This window comes from Pleurodeles waltl, chromosome 3_1, assembly GCF_031143425.1.
Source record: "Pleurodeles waltl isolate 20211129_DDA chromosome 3_1, aPleWal1.hap1.20221129, whole genome shotgun sequence".
NCBI classification, from domain to species: domain Eukaryota; kingdom Metazoa; phylum Chordata; class Amphibia; order Caudata; family Salamandridae; genus Pleurodeles; species Pleurodeles waltl.
Genome location: NC_090440.1, coordinates 1226505326 through 1226522641, shown reverse-complemented (window position 1 = coordinate 1226522641; position 17316 = coordinate 1226505326). Strand labels below are relative to the sequence as shown.

Here is a 17316-nt window from a genome sequence, read left to right as displayed (position 1 = left end):
ACAGGTGTTATGTGTTGGGAATGTGTGACTTGTAAGTCACTGCTTATTTTGAGGAGTTTTGGGACTTTGGAACTTTCCTCTATTTTTTTGGAACTGTCCCCCTCTATATTGTCCCCGAAAACTTCCACGCAGATATTGGCTCTAATAAGTGGGCCTTGTTTGTGAGGTCGTGGGTTCTGTGCTTTGCCCTCGAAACCCCCCTCGAAACTGTGTTTTTCTAAATGTGCCTCTGCTCTGTGGGGAGTAGAGTGCGCTCATGGCTTTGGCCGTGTCCTTCTTAAGTTTTTCGATAGCAGTGTCCACCTCCGGCCCTAACAACTGCTGTCTGTTAAATGGCATATTGAGCACAGCTTGCTGTATTTCTGGTTTAAATCCTGATGTACGCAGCCATGCATGTCTCCTTATTGTCACTGCTGTGTTGACAGTTCTAGCAGCTGTGTCTGCAGCATCCATAGCTGACCGTATCTGATTGTTGGAGATACTCTGTCCTTCTTCAACTACTTGCTGTGCTCTTTTGTGGAACTCCTTGGGCAAATGTTCTATAAAATGTTGCATTTCGTCCCAATGAGCCCTATCGTATCTGGCCAACAAAGCCTGTGAATTTGCAATACGCCACTGGTTTGCTGCCTGTGCCGCCACCCTTTTACCTGCTGCGTCGAATTTGCGGCTTTCCTTATCTGGAGGTGGTGCATCTCCTGAAGTATGTGAGTTTGCTCTCTTGCGAGCTGCCCCTACTACAACTGAGTCCGGTGTTAGCTGTTGTGTGATGTACACGGGGTCTGTTGGTGGCGGTTTATATTTTTTCTCCACTCTTGGAGTAATGGCCCTTCCTTTTACAGGCTCCTGAAACACTTGTTTGGAGTGTTTGAGCGTAGCATGGGAAGACTCTGGTACTGGCTGTGTGTGGACGACAGTGTATTAAATAGAAAGTCATCTTCAATGGGCTCTGCATGTAGGCTGACATTATGAAATGCCACTGCCCTCGACACCACTTGTGCGTAGGCTGTACTATCTTCTGGTGGCCATGGTCTAGCTGGATAACAGTCAGGACTATTATCTGACACTGGTGCATCATAAAGGTCCCATGCGTCAGGGTCATCTTGACTCATCCCTGTGTGGGTCGGGGATTGCATCATAGGTGGAGTGGCTACTGGTGATGGTTGCGGAGAGCATTGTGGAGATGGTGGCGGGGTTACTTGTTTAGCCACCTTTGTCTGTGGCTGCTTGTCTTTCTCCTGGAAGGCAAGTTTGCGTTTCATCCTAATAGGAGGGAGAGTGCTGATCTTTCCCGTTTCTTTTTGGATGTGGAGCCATCTCTGGGTGTAGTCTGGCTCCATTGTCTCTAATTCCTGTCCAAATCTATGTATTTTCATTTGTGAGGACAGTCCTTGTTCTTCTGTGTAGGAACTTGATTTCGGTTCCGAAGCCGGATGTTTCTGTAGCGAAACCTTTTCGGCTACTTTTTTAGGTTCCGACGAAACCTTTTTTGTTTTCGGCATCGTGGTCTCTCGGTGCCGACTCATTTCGGTGCCGCTGTCTCGGTGCCGAACCTGCTCGGAGCCACTATCTCGAGCCCCAGATTGCTGTGTGGCGGTATCTCGACCGGAGTCGGATGACTTCGCCACCAGCGTGCCCTTTTTCGGTGCCGATGATCGGTCACCTATTTTTTGCGTTACGCCATGGCCTGTGGGCGGTGGCGTCCCCTGGGCTTTTGTTGTCTTCTCGTGAGTTTTATGTTTCGACGTCTTACTCACGGTTTTCGGCGTTTCTTCGGGATCGAGCTCGTCCGAGTCCGATTCATGGATGGAGAAGCTTTCTTCTTCCTCCTGGAAACGCCCTTGTCCTGTCGGCGCCGACGCCATCTGCAGTCTTCTTGCTCTTCGGTCTCTTAATGTCTTCCTCGACCGAAACGCTCGACAGGCTTCACAGGTATCCTTCTTGTGCTCTGGAGAAAGACACAAGTTACAGACCAGATGCTGATCTGTATATGGATACTTGTTATGGCATTTTGGGCAGAAGCGGAATGGGGTCCGTTCCATCAGCCTTGAAGAGACACGTGGCCGGGCCGACCAGGCCCCGACGGGGGGGGATCAAAAAACCCCGAAGGGCCACTGGAGCTCTTCAAAAGTCAGTGTCGATCTGTTATAACTAACCCGATACCGAACGCAAACAATAACGACGATTTTTCCGAGATTCAAACTAACTTTCCAACCCGAAACACGGAGCGAAAAGGAACACGTCCGAACCCGATGGCGGAAAAAAAAAACAATCTAAGATGGAGTCGACGCCCATGCAAAATGGAGCCGAAATGGGAGGAGTCCCTCGATCTCGTGACTCGAAAAGACTTCTTCGAAGAAAAACAACTTGTAACACTCCAAGCCCAACACCAGATGGCGGGATGTGCACAGCATGTGTATCTGCAGCTACACATGCCACTGAACACATATATACATAAAAAATACTCTTCATCAGTAGCCCAAGGCCAAAACAGTTGTAAAGCACCTGTACCCCAGGGAATAAAGGCGTTAACAAACAGCTAAGAAACTGGCACGTAGTCCAAAAGGCAGGAAAGAGGTGAACTTTATTATCTTCTAGAATAATTGAGATCGGCTGCTGTCTATCAAAGCAGAAGGGAAACGTCGCACCACTATTTTTGTATTATTATTTCTGGCTAGAACTCAGATTCCAAATGATTTCCTTCTAAACGGGCGGATAATGCAAACTTGCCTGCACGAATAGTGAGACTTTGCCAGGGCAACACAGGAAAATGAGAGCAGTTTGGCACGGAGGACCTTCTCAATGCAAAAACTTGTGCAAGCTTACCAAACCTCTGAATACTGTTCTTCATTGGTTAGCCCTTCAGTGGTAAGCAGGAAGATGTTATGCAAATAAGGCAGGTTTGCCACCATTCTGGTCGCATGGTTATTAGCTTTCTGGAGCTGGTAACTTAGTTTGCATGCTCCCGAGAGCAGACTACAAAAGTACTTAATGGGAGGTCCTATAATGATGTGGCTAAAGGTTACTCATATTGTTTTGTTTAGCAAACGTAGAAGATTTGCAAGAAGCCTCAAATAACTGCAGTTGATTGTTGAACTACCTTTTATAGGCTTGATAGGGATAAAAAACAAAAACTTTTTTTTATTACCTAGCTAGAGGGATCACAACATTGCCCTTGGCCACTTTGTTGTACTCTGGACCCAGTACTGTAATGGGCATGCTACAAGCCAGCCAGCAGAGGCACCACTCCAGAAGTGTCAAGGGCCAACCAGCTGTTCTTAAACAAAGTTACAGTTGGAAATTCTTTCTGGTGGATACTCTAACTGTGGATTTCTCACCTTTTGAATCTCCAAAGGTGCCATACAGGATCCAGAAACTTCTCTGCATCACTTCCGAGCAGTGGCAGGTAGCGCCATCCCACCTCCAGACATGACACAGAGCAGCATATCAGTTTATGCCATGACACCTTTCACTCCACTAGGTGCGAGTGTCACTCACATATTGAAGATGGCAACAATGTGCATAAAACAAATTGTATTACTTCATGAAACTCCAGTCCACAAAATGAGTAAGAAGGGTAGGAAAGTGGGCAGTGAACAATCTGCGGTTAGACAGCGTATCCACCCAAAGGAAACTGTTACCCTGCAATCATCTGTTCGTGCCATGTAGTGGTGTAGATTCACATGCTGTGGGTACTTCTGCCTTCTAGTGTTGGACCTCGGAGTGTGCAAGTGTTTTTTTTTTTTTTTTTTTTTTTTTAAGTCACAAGGCAGTGTGGTGACTCCTCTTGCTGATAATGTGTGCAGTCATCAGCTCTATTGTTGGATTGTTTTCCCGCACAGTGGGTGAGGATGGAATGTGAAGCAAAGCGAAGTATGGATAAATATCCAAGCAAAAGAGGAAAAGATAGCAAAGAAGACTGCAACAGTTACAGGTGTCCGGAAAGGAAGGACACTTCTTGCCACAAACAGTTGCTTACAGGGTAAGTAACATTTTCGATTCAAGGCATGTGCTGCTTTAGATATTGTGTGCATAAACTGTAAAGCAGTCCTCCAAAAAAGTGATTGTTAGCCTTTTGATGTTGCAGTAGATTGAAAGAGTGTACATAGTAATGCTTGACCAGCATTAGCTTGTTGGTGTGCTAATACATCCACAAAGTAATTCTTTGCGAAAGTGTGTGTTGTGAAAGTAGCAGCTGCTTTGCATGTGTCAGCTATTGGGATGTTCCCCAGGAAGGCCATGGAAGCTTCTTTCTTCCGACTGAAGTGGGATCTAGAAAGAGTGGGTAGAGTCCTTTTAGCTTTGGCATAGCACGTCTGGATACAGTTGACGATCCATTTAGCAATACCTGACTTGGATAGAGCCTTTTCTTTGTGGGGTTTAGAGAATGAAACAAAATCAGCTGTGTATTTTATAATGGTTTAGTTCGGTCAATGTAGTACATTGAAGGCTTGCTTTATGTCCAAAGTTTGGCAAACTCACTCTGCCACATAATCAGTTTGTGGGAAAAACATAAAAAGTTCAACAGATCAGCCACGGTGGAAGGAAGGGGCCACCTTATGGCATAACTTGGGATTTGTTCGAAAAGACAACCCTATGGACTTGGAAGAATGATTCTTCTAGGGTTAATACCTGTAGTTCACTGATACATCTGAGCGAAGTGAGAGCAACAAGGAATGCCACCTTCTAAGAGAGGAACTAAAGGAGGCAGGAATGGAGGTGAACAAAAGGAATGTCCTTGAGTCTTGTAAGTACACTTTTGAGATTCCATGCCAGGGCGGGTGGAACCCAAGGACGAATGGCCCACTTGAGACCCTCATGAATGCTTTAATGACTGGAATCCTGAAAAGAGAGATATGTTGCCTGTTATGAAGGTAGGCAGCCACAGCAGCCAAGTGTTGACGTATGGAAGTGAAGGATAGACTAGAAACCTGGAGATGTAACAAACAATGTCCTGCACTGTGGCTACAAAAGGATCAATGTGTTTTGAGCTACAGTAGCACACACATTTTTTCACAATGCCACATAGCAGGCTTAGGTGGTAGGTCTGTGCTCTTTTTTAAGAATGCTCATGCATTTCTAAGGTAGGTGGAGGTATCCAAATTGTATGACCTCAGGAGCCAGAACACAGGGTTAAGCAACCCAGGATCTGAGTGTCCGAATTCTCCATAGTTTGCATGAGAAAGTCTGGCCCCTCTTTCAGAACCATAGAGTTCAAGCACAGTTGTTAACCATGAATGTCAAGCCCATGTGGAAGCCACCAGGATGAGCATGAGGGACATCTGCCGAAGCATCCGTACCACAAATTGAAGGAGTGGAAGAGGCAAATATCCCTTACCAGTTCATATACAGTGTATTGTCCATGGACTGTGGGGGTGGGAAACTGGAGGTGAGGTTTGGGCATTTGGCGTTTTCTGCAGTTGCAAGCAAATCTATTTCTGGAAAGGCCAACCTGTGGAACTAGCAAAGGAGGACTTACGGGTGGAGTTCCCACTCATGCACTGGCTGCCGCATCTTGCTGAGGAGCTTGGCATAGTCGTTATCCATCCCTGGAAAGTACGCAGCCAGCAAATGAATTTTGTGACGGACAGCCCATCGCCAGTTGCTCTGGGATAGCTTTGAGAGTTATGAAAAGCACATAACACCCTGTTTCCGAAGGTAATCCATGGCAATCATTGTCTGTGTGGACAAGAACAGCCCCACCAGGTGTGGTAGGACAGCGTTCAACAGTAGATGGATGGCTAGAAGTTCCAAGTAGTTGATTTAGAGACCCTGTTGTGTGGGCTGCCATCGGCTTTGAACAAGCCAGATCCAGTAGATGGGGCCCCCCTGCAACATATTGTTGGTATTTCACCACTGCAGAGAGCAACAAGTGTGGCGGGCAATCAACACTAGATAGTCCCAATGACCCTCTGTTGCGCTAGGCAGTCCTGCAATGGAAGCATGTGTAACCAGGCACGGGGTACTATGGCAATGCAGGAGACAATCATGCCTGCGAAGTGCACAACTGATCTGACTGTGACTTGCTGATTTGGCTGGAACAGAGGGAACAACAATTGAAAAGACTGAATACGAGCAGGGTTTGGATAGGCCATGCTTACCTCCATACTGAGAGTTGGCCCCCAAGTAGGATTGGATCTGGAGGGGTTGCAGGTGGGATTTTGCAGCATTGATGGTAAACCTTAACCTGTGAAGCAGGTCTATTGTGACTTGTGTGTGTTTGTGACATAGCTGGTAGGTGGCACTCTTGATCAGCCAGTTGTTCAGATGTGTGAAGATGAGGATGCAGCCACTACCACAAGGCACTCGGTAAATATCCAGAGTGTAGTAGTAGCCACGAAGGAGAGTACTTTGAGTTGGTAGTGCTTTCTGCTGACAACAAACCTAAGATATCTGCAATGGGCCGGACGTATTGGTATGGGGTAATAAGCGGCCTTTAAATCGAAGCCAGTCATGAAATCTCTCTGCTGGAGAAGCAGAATAACCTCCTGAAGCGTGACAATATGAACGTGTTCTGACAGGATTCTGTGTTTAGCAGTCTGAGGTCCAGAACAGGTCTGAGGGACCCACTGTTATTGGATGTTAAGAAATACAGGGAGTACACTCCCATAGACGGGTTCTAAAACCCCTTTAATAGGAAGTGCTTGGCCCTCTTCTTTGAGATGTCCTGGAGAGAGTCCGTGTTTGTGAGGTGGAAATGTGCGAGGCGTGGAAGTGAACTCTAGGAAATAACCATGTTTGATAATCTCCAATACCCACTCGTCCAAGGGTATTGGCAGCCATGTGGGTAACAAACCTTAAAGGCATCCCCCAACTGGGGTTGTGTGTTCAGGGTAGAAAAGGGGCAACTCAGGGTTTGATGGCGGTTGCAGCTCCTTTGAGGGAGCCACCATTCCATTCATCTGCCTTTGGAATTACTGCCCTTGTAGGACTTTCTACAGTACCCACTGGGAGAGGATTTCTGTCCCCGAATGTAATGGTAAGACACAGAGGTTTCAGGGGAGGTAGTCTTCGAACCTCCATGCTGGAGGGTGCAGTGAAAGAAGCCGCAAAGAGCAGGTGTCTGAAGTGCTTCAATCACTTTAATTGTCTCTGTAACTTTTTTTTTTTTAATCAAAAATTTGGTATACTTGTAAACAGGCGCTGGCCATCAAAGGGCTTCTTCGCAGTTGCTGCTGAACTTCCAGTTTGAAGCTGGAAATAAGGAGTCAGGCATGTCTGCATTGAAGAACGCTAAAATTAACTTCCCTGGCAGCAGTGCCTGCAGCATCTAGGGCACAGTGAATGTAGTATTATATATTTGCTTGCCCTCAGTGACTTTCACATGTCCACTCTTCTTGTGTCTCTCTGCAAGGTATTGGATGAGCTCCTCAATTTCATCCCAGTGGACATGGTCATACTGTAAGAGAAGGCCATGGCTACACTTTTGCCTGTGGCATCTGTGTGATAGATCTTTCTGGGGGCACAGCACCTCCACTGGCCAGGGAGCTGGCCCGTTTACAAGCAGTAGTGACTACAGAGTTGGACGAGAGTTGGCCGCAAACATGAAAAGGGTCGTTTTGTTTTGTTCATCTCTCCTGGGTGTTATGACTGGCTCGGATGGGGTCCTTAAAGATGTAAGGCGCGTGGCATAGCATGCCCTTAAGCAAGGAGAGATATTCAGTAGAACGGTGAGTGGAGGATAGCGTTTTGAGGGGAAGTCCTCCTCTAAGGGCTCTGTTGATCGTCCACCATGTGGAACAGGGCATCTTTACCAACAAGGCCCTGATAGGAAGAAGAGTCATCCGGAGGAGAGGGATGGGCAGGGTACAGGTCAATGTCTGTGACCTCAGATGGGTCTGCATCGTAGCAGTCCTATCGGTTACCCTGGGGAGGACTGTCATTTGTACAGTTCCCTCCCCTATGCCCGCCCATGTCAGTGAGGAGACCCCTGGGGTATGATATCAAGGGGGCTGACTGGAGAAACAAGTAGGGGGTGAAGGCTGAGGATTAGGGTGAATGCAACCAGTCCTTTAAACCACTCTCAACCATCCGGTTGCAAGTAGTTTAAAGGACTGGTCGCCTTCTTGGCCTGCTTTGCTGGAACCAGAATGTCTAAAGCCTTGTGAAAGGAAAACTGGAGCCTGGAAGCTGGAGCAGAACTAGACAATGACGGCGGCCAAGGATCCAGCCCATATGGAGATGAAGGACCAGGTGTTTCTGCATTACGTCAATCTACTCCTGCAGCTTGTGGCAGATTAGTTCAACAGCAATGGCAAAGGTGTAAGATTTGCTGCTCAATGGCAAAGGTCTCTGCTCTGAGGGCACCTTTGGTTTTGGTATTGAGTGTGTGGTCAGTGCTGAGGCAGATGTAGTCAGCACCTAAGGTCAGCTCAGTGCCAAAAGTCAGTCCAGTGTTGGAGTAGCCAGTGCAGAAGTGGTCGATTTCTTGGGTTCCTTCAGCGTCAAGCCTGAGTTAGGTGGAGTGTCCAAATTAGTTTGTCATTGCAGACCATGACCGGCAGGTAGAGGTGGTCCAAAGGCCTGACTCCAGTGCACCAGAGATGTTGTGTACACTTTGGTGGCAGGGTGCTTAGCTTGAGAACAGTATCTAGGTGGAGGGGGTGCCGTACCCACAGACTGCTGGGCTGGAGGAAGATTTAAGATTTCCAGCTCAGGGCCGGAGCTTTCCTTGGGGTAGAAAGCTTCTTCATCTGCAGCCGAGGGTTGCAGGTGATGTTCCCCCTTGATGTCCTCTCTATGACAGAGGCCTGGGGCATCATCACCCCTCCTGTGCAACATTTCAAGACAACTAGCTTGATGGTTGCGAAGAGTCTTCTTGGAATGGAACAGGGTGCAGGTGTCACAAGTGGCCTCATTGTGCTCAGGAAAGGGGCACAAATCACGGACCTGATGGAGGATGCTTTGTGGATATTTCGCGTGGCAGCAAGATCAGTATCTGAATGGTGTCCCTTCTATCACTGTCAAGACAGAGTGGAGAGACGCAGCAGAGACGGAGGTAGGCCTTGAAGGGCAAGGCCCATATGGACCGCCGCTGACCCGAAACCTGCTCGAGCGAAGTAACAGTTGTCAACCCGAGATGAAAAGTAAGGGGGACACGAATTATGAATAACGACAGAGGAGAGGAACCCATCTAGACCAAAGAAAGCACCATGATGGTGCTGACCTGGAGCAAAAGAGCACACATTTGAACCAGAGGGCAGAAAGAAAACAATCTAACAATGGAGCTGATGAACATGCACATTACTAACAAGTGTGGGAGTCACACTACCTCGTGACTCGAGAAGACTTCTTTGGGGAAAAAAAAACTTGCACACATCCATACCTAAAACTAGTTGGCAGGAGTATGCGTAGTAAGTGCATCTAGAACCACACATGCCTCCAACAGAGTGTTATCGATGGTAAGTAACATGTTCTTCCAATGGATAGCTCGAACTTTGTGAATCAATACAAAGTAATGCCCCTATAGAAGGTGGGTGTAGGGAGAAGTCTTTACACCAAAAATGAACCTCTCTGCAGGCTGGAGAGTCGATGTAGCACAGCATGTTGAAAGTTTAGACAGATTCCCATGTGGCAGATGCCACTTGTGATGAGCCAGATGACACCTGTTGAGGGTAGGTTATCTAATGCTGAGGCAACTTGCAAGATGACTGAACACTGGGGAGATCCTGTGAGGTTACAGCCACTGTTGGTGCTGGAGGGCATACAGTAAATGGGAACAAAATCCATTCCTACCATGCCTGTTGCAGTACAATATGGCAGTCATATTATAAGTCAGGACCTGGACTGATCTTCCCCTGATGGAAGGCAGAAAAGCACTGCAGGCCGCGCAGAAAGGGAACAGTACTGAGAGGTCAATGTGGTGGCACTGTCCCACTAGTGAAAAGAGGTCCCTGATCTCCACCAAATCAATCAGGATTTGTAAAGCGCAGCTAATCACCCAATAGGGTATCCAGGTGCTTGCAGGTCCTGGAGAAAGAATGAAAATGAGGGAAAAGCAAGGAGAAGGCACATTATAGATGGGGAAAAAAGCCAGGAGATAGCAGTGAAAAACTAGGGAAAAGCAAGAAGAAGGCACACAAAAAACAGGGGGAAAAGCAAGGAGGAAGCAGTGAAAAATGAAGTAAAAGCAAGGAGAAGGTACACAAAAATAGGGGGGGGGGGAACGCAAGAAGAAAGCAGTGAAAATGAGGGATAGCAAGGAGAGGGCACATACAAAACTGTGGAAAAAAAAAGCAGTGAGAACGAGGGAAAAGCAAGGAGAAGGCACTCAAAAAAAGGGGGTAGTAAGGAGAAGATCGAAGCAGGAGCGATGCAGCAGCACTGGGAGAGCTGGGCCTGAAACCTACTCCCAGAACCTGCCCATAGAGAACAAATGTGCTTCAAACCCAGATATGAGACATCCTTAACCACTTTAAGCTCTGGGAGGGGCAAAGAGACTAGCCACCTATGCATCCGTTGGGCATTTGTATTCTAATACTGTAGATCCTGTGTCGCCTCGTCCGAAATGTGGATACTGTCTGACTGCTGCCACTAGTGCTCAGCCCACTATTTAAGAAATATTGTACCAATGGGCATAGGACAACAGCTGGATATACAAGGCCATGAATCCAGCAGCTGGAATAAATGCTTATTCGTAAAACTTCAAGATCTTAAACTGAAGGTCACCAAATCCCTGCAACGGCAGAAAGGACTTTGACACCACAGTGTCCAGGATGGCCCCTATAAAGAAAACCTTCTGTGAAGGCTGAAGGTGGGATATCGGTTTGGAGAGCAAGAACCTCAGGTAGACAGCAAGAAAACCATCACCAGCAGCTGTTCAAAACTAGATGGGGCAAGCTTACCTTCAGGAGCCGGTCACTAAGGTGCGAGAATACTTATATCCCCCACCTACAACATTGGCTGTGATAACCACCATGATCTTTGTGAACATCCATGGGGCTGAGATAAGACCAAAAGGCATGGTAGTAAACTGAAAATGTTCTGATTTCACCACAAAACAGAAGTACTGCTTGTTGGACTCTAGGACTGGAACATGGAAGTACGCTTCCTGCAAGGTGAAGGACACTGTCCAACCACAAGGATCCAAAGTTTACCGGATCTTGGCCAGTCTCAACATTTCGAACTTCTCCTTCCAGAGGAAGGTCTTTAAGAGTCTGAGGTCCTAGTATTCTGGCCTTATTGGGCACAAGGAAGTATCGGGAATAAAATCCCATACCCCTCTCTGCTTCAGGCACAACTTGTCAAGCATGCCCTTGGCAGGGAACAACTTAACTTCCCTTGAGAGAATAATGGCATGATCCACCAATACTTGCCCAAACCTGGAGGAATGGGGGGCAGACCAGCAAAGAAAAGGAGGGTGTAACCAAACTGAACAATCTGAAGTACTCACTGATGTGAAGTAATCTCACGCCAGCCCTCAAGGCAATGTTGAATTCTGCCTCCTATCAGTTTCAGATGGTGGCAGAGGGGGACCTAAAGTAGCTTGGGGACACCAGAAGCAAGTGAAGAATAGGAGAAACAAGTCACATACCCAATACAATGCTTATGACCTCACTACATTTATAGCAAAGGATAGCAACAACCAAAATGTAATTAAATAAAAACGTATTCAAAACAAATAATAGAACACTCATAGTAGTAATGCAGATTAGTAATGGTAATGTGATATGTAATCACATCAGTAAGATTATTTACATTTGTCATTGCAATAAGGGTGAGATCACGAGTATTGTATTAGGTATGAGAGTTATGGTTTGCATGGCTAATGTGCGAGTTGTGGATTGTGGTACTAAGTAAACTTGAAATTTCTGTGTTTTTCCATCCCAATTAGTAAATATAACTGCCCCTTAACTATGTTGTTTTAAATGAATTTTGCTTTTTTTAAAACATACATTGAGGTGTTGTGACCAAAGCAAAAGCCACTGTAAGCTTTGTGTTTTTTCAGTGAATCTATATAAATGTGAAGTGGAACCTAGCTGCGGGAACAACAATCTTGTATAATTCTGCAGGATTGCAGTAGCTCAAGAGAAAATCAGATAATTATTGCTGGACAACCGGCCGGCTCTGTGCATGCACTAGAGAGCTGTTGTCGGTGGCGGCTTGCCTACATTGCCACCCTGACAAGGAGAAATGGTGTAATTATTAGCGTTTCGTGTGTGAGTGTAGAAATGTCGTGTGAATCAGTTGCCTTGGTTACCATCTGTCTAGCAAAATTCACTAAAACGCGGCGACTTCTGCCCCTGAGAAGCAAAATAAAAAACGTAGATACAGAAGATTCTCCTTTTTAAATAGTTTGGGTTTAAATATCCCATAGGGGACGAGGCCTCAAAAGGCATGTTTTTTCATTTTTATCATTCAATTTTATTATCATGTATTTCCCACAAATTTTCCAGAAGTACAATGCCCCTGTCCCACTTCTATCCGTACAAATCTCTTTTGGGCATTGATGAAGAGTGATCGACATTTTATTTGTCCCAGTACTTCAGTGCTGGGCGACTTCATACAATGAACATCGTTTTTTTTTTTCTCAAAGAAATGAGCAGTTAAACCTCCACCTCCTGGTAGCCACAGGTCCTTTCCCTCCTTTGTTATCATTCCATGCTTAACAATTAACGGTATTTAATACAATGGGTCATCGGCTATCTTTTCATACAGAAGCATTTAACTAGCGCCGTTTTACCTAGTATTATTTCTGGATATTGGACTGGTTTCGCACCGAGACACCCCAATAATCCCATTACTCGCCGCAGCTGGAGGATGGTAATTTTATGTTTGTTACCAAAAATGAGAGACGGATGCGTGAGAGAACGGTGCGCCAGAAGTTGAATGTTTTTATTTTTAAGCTGCTCCTTCTGCTGAGGCACTCTGTTCACAGAGAGTGCTATTGTGTCACTTCTCAGAGCTTCAGCAGCAACGGCTCAGAGCACCTCCAAAACACGACCAGGCATGGACACGTGCCCACAGCGAACAGGCAAAGATGGAACACGTCAAGTCTGTATGAACATCCCACATAAGGCGCATCCAGTTCAAAGGACAAAGTAGACCACTGGGCGCAGAAGCATGCTTCGACCTTAGAAAATATTTAGTCTTTTTACATTGTTCGTGGCAAACAAAGCTGATTCTGTAGGTTCCTTATACAAAGTAGGACACTACACATCTGCTCATTTCTGCAAGATTTTCATAGCTCCAGTCAAAACAGAGGTTTACCTGTTGGGAAGCTTCACAAACACAGACAAGCATTGGAGAAGGCAAGTGGTCATGCCATTGGAAAGTTTGACCATGTTTTTATTTTTTGTGCAAACATTTGCAAAAGGGAAAATACGACAAACATAAAATGTTTTAAATAATAAGTGCCCCAGCAGCTCGGTCTTAATCGATGTGGAACTGTGGTACACTCCTTTTCAGGAAGTCATGCACGTGCACTCATGCAAAGTGCCATCGCTCACAGCGCAAAGCAGCTAAAGGATACATCTGGATACATTACATATGGCGAAAGAGAAGCACTCTGACTTCAGAAGTACAGAACGCTTCTTCACTCACCATCTGTGAACGGGGCTGCTGCATCCCTACACGAACTATGAAGCACTGGTTTCCATCGTCGTAATCCTTCTCTTTAGGTCACAGTCTGTGACCAGAAGTGAAGTTCCCAGTAGCACGCCACAGGTATGGCTGGACAGCGCGTACTAGATGATGCTGCAGCATGCCACAGAAGTTGGAAGTGGAGCCACTTGCGCCACAGAGTGAAGGGGTAGGGACAGCATGTCAAAGGAGGTCCTTCAGTCCAGGTTTTGGTTGCATGTAATTTCACTTGTAAGCATCTGATGCTGAGTAGGTTCCCACTGCAAAATGAGTCTCTCTCTGCTGTTCTAGCTATGCGCTGCTACTTGGGTCCCAACTGTGTTCAACTCGTTGACAGACAGCCCCCACCTCCTCTTTTTCAGTCTCTAACTCTCCTTACTTTCAACGTTTATGTCCACTAATCCAAACCAATCAAATCATTAACATTTATAAAGCGCGCTACTCACCCGTGCGGGTCTCAAGGCAATCACATGGTTGAGCCAATAACACTTGAATGGAACATCTTGTCTACTCTAATATAATATAAAATGGTCTCTGAAGAAATACATTGTCAGGCTACGGAACAATGCAGCCAGACTGGGCCTAAGCCTCAGCAAGAGAAACTGTAGTCGTTCTACCCTGAAACCAGCTATCCGGCTTCAACAATCACAAGTGGTTAAGGAAACGTCTGCAAACTAAACTGCTTAGGCTTGCCTTAAACTCAACACTGCACTGACTGTTGAGTTACGACTGAGGAACATCATACATGGTTGATCCTCTGGTCACACTCTGAATTGCTCCTTTCCTTCCTATTTAAAGTCTACTTTTTTAATATCAACTTCAATGCTCCAAAGCAACTGATCATCTACATAAACAGCTGTATAAACTAATATACATAAATTCATTACTTTCTTTACCCTCTTTATTCGGCTTCTTGTCCAGTTGCTACTAAGCTTGTGTATTTCTCCCCCTCAGCTCTTGCGAGTTACCTTGTCCTCAAACGTCTGCTTCCACCTCCCACCCTATCAGGTTACTCATCCCACCCCTTTTCTGCCTCCTGCCCCTGCAGTCTCTAGGGTCGCCATGGCTTCCTCCTCACCTCCATGGTCCTGCCAGTCCTCTTATCTGCCTTCCTGGATTGATGCTGCTGATGATTCTCTCTGCAGGTCACTTTGAACCCTTTAGCATTAAGAAACGTCTTGAACTCAGTCACCAGTGCTCACCACACCTTTCAACCACTCCATCTTGCTCAATCTCACATACTTTGCCCAGGCCTCTGTGCTTACACCTGACCTCACATTCCCACTGTAATGTGTTAAGCACCCAACTCTCCAAGCACTGATGTCAACATACGAGGTTAGGAGGCCATCAAGGGCGGCTCCTCCGCTATGGCGGAGGAGCGTCACCCTCCACCAGCAGCAGTAGCTGCAAAACCTTTATAGTAATAACATAATAAACTCTGTTTATGTTTCTACTAGAAAAGGGGCAGGGCCACAGGCATGACAGGGCCAGAGGGGGAGTGCACAGCACTCCCACCTCAGAGCGCATGTGTGTTTGGCCAGCCGTCTTGGGCCGGCCACACATGCGCAGTAGGATCTCTCCAGACCAGCAACGCAGTTGCTGGCCTGGTGAGAGCATGAACGGGCTCCCAGTCTGCCTAGTAGCGCCCGGGCTGGGTGCTCCCAGCCAATCCTAACGCTGCTCTGAGCAGAGTCAGGATTGGCCCCAGGGCAGGCTGGGAACCTGAGCCTGCGATGGAGGAGTGGATGGAGCGGTGCAGCGGCACAGCAAAAAGGTACTTTTTCTTTTTTAATGATGACATGTTTTTGGTTGTGCACCGCCCCACCCTTTTTCTCTCCTGCAAGCAGTGCCTGGAGGCCATGACCAGTAACCCCAAAAGATTCTGCAAAAAATGTAAAATCAGAGCCACCCCTCCTTCGGACGGCACTGCATGGTCTTGTGTCAGACTACAGTGACTCATCACAAGTTAAAGCTCTAATAGCCTCATCGTCCCCATGAACCCCTCATCAAACCTAGCACTGCCTCAAGTAGCCCCATTGTCTTTAGTTCATCTGCAAGACTTTCCTTTGTAAGAACACGGACAACACTTTTCAGTGCAAGGAGCTCAAGCAGTTTCTCTCCCTCCCAGCAATGCTCCATAAAACCGATTTGCCTTGTGTCCTTGTGAAAGATGCCTGCAGACTTTCTGTCCATTTGGTGCATCCATGATAGTATGATCCCATCCCTTCTATTTACCCCTCTGGAGATCCAGGTACAACTTCTCATAGGCCCACATTCACTCTGCCCAAGGGCACACTACAGTTCCAGCACCTCTTCTCATACTACTTCTCCATTTAAGCTACTTTCATGCTATAATAAAAACAAAACAAAACAAAACAAAAAGGAAAAAGTCCTGGGCTGGCTTATAAATAGGGCACTGGAGGTTTCTTAATCTCCCAACAGTACCACAAATCCTTCCATAAGCATCATAGTCATCGAGCAATGTTTCAAGTTCAGACTACTTACCTTTGCAATTTTGGCTTCGTCTTTCTTCTTTGCACTCTGTAGGGACTCAAAGTGATGCCTTGCACTGTCGTAATCCACCAGCTTGCGTCCCCGTTTGGCAATGCGAGACTATGAAGGAAAGCAGAAGGGGAGATGAGTAAGTAGTGCAGCACCTAGAGGATGTGTGTTCTCCTTATTGTCTCAACCCTCCCAGATGAAGTGAGAGAAACAACTCTGTTATCACCTCCTTGCAGAACCAACCCTAGTCCCCACTTTTACCTCCAGAGACATCAGCGAACAAAGTAAGAAAAGAATGATGGAGCAAATAGTGAAAACATGTATAACTGATGCAGATTGTTACACAAGCTACAGCTCATATCTAATCTAAATCATAGTCTGAAACTGTTAAATTACTCCAGTGGAAGTTCTATCGGTGAAGAAGTCCCAGTAGCCCTAGTTGCACCTGCTTTGATACCAGTGGAGCTGGATGTAGATCCGCTGAATTCTGGGAAGGGAGGTAGAGTAGCAAGCCACCCCATCTTTGCACGAGAGGCTGGGCTTGGTTTAAGATCAGAACATCTAGAGCAAGGCAGATAAAGGAGGGAAGGGCACAGAAGTTCTGAGCAGAGTAAGCATGGGGTGGTATGAATCACCACAGATTCAGGGCATGTGCAGCTTGAGCAGAGCACAGAAACAGAGAATCTATGTGGGGAGAGGTACAGCAAGGTGCAATCCCAAAGGATCCAGGTGAGAAAAATGATCTGAGAGCAAAAAGGCGCAAATAAGACGGCTCATGCATGGAAAGCTAGAGCGACGTGAAGGAGGATGTAATCCATGTGCTAGAGAGGGCGACCGAGTTAACAACCTATATGACAAAGACATGAGGGAATTATACATAAGATCGAAATAAAGATATTTGAAAGGAGAAGGGTTGCAAAAATTTTTCAAACCGGAAACGAAGAATAATAATTAAAGCTTTTCCAGGCTCCAACACATTGTTAGTCACGATCATATCATACAAGGCACAAAATGTATCCAGATAAGGGCTTAACAGATCTCTCCAGAGAACATATTCCACCTGTCCCAAATAGATCAGTCTGTACCAAAACTTAAATGGCGGCAACCATAGGGACTAGGATAAATGGCTGGTGAATACAGTAGCTGGGTGCTTCACAGAGGGACAGGGCAGAGACATAAACGGTATTTAACAAGGGATCAAAGATAGAGGTCATGTAGGGTATCCATTCTATGGCT

At 46.4% G+C, this 17316-nt stretch overlaps 1 protein-coding gene across 24 annotated transcripts in view; it reads right to left on the bottom strand.

Annotated features, from left to right (window-relative positions):
* BIN1 (bridging integrator 1) overlaps positions 1-17316 on the bottom strand; it is a 504923-nt gene that overhangs the window by 195024 nt on the left and 292583 nt on the right. For all 24 annotated transcript variants that reach the window (XM_069224571.1, XM_069224563.1, XM_069224567.1 and 21 more), the window contains exon 6: positions 16084-16191. In XM_069224571.1, coding sequence (XP_069080672.1) covers positions 16084-16191 — 108 coding nt within the window. The remainder of the gene's footprint in view (positions 1-16083; positions 16192-17316) is intronic.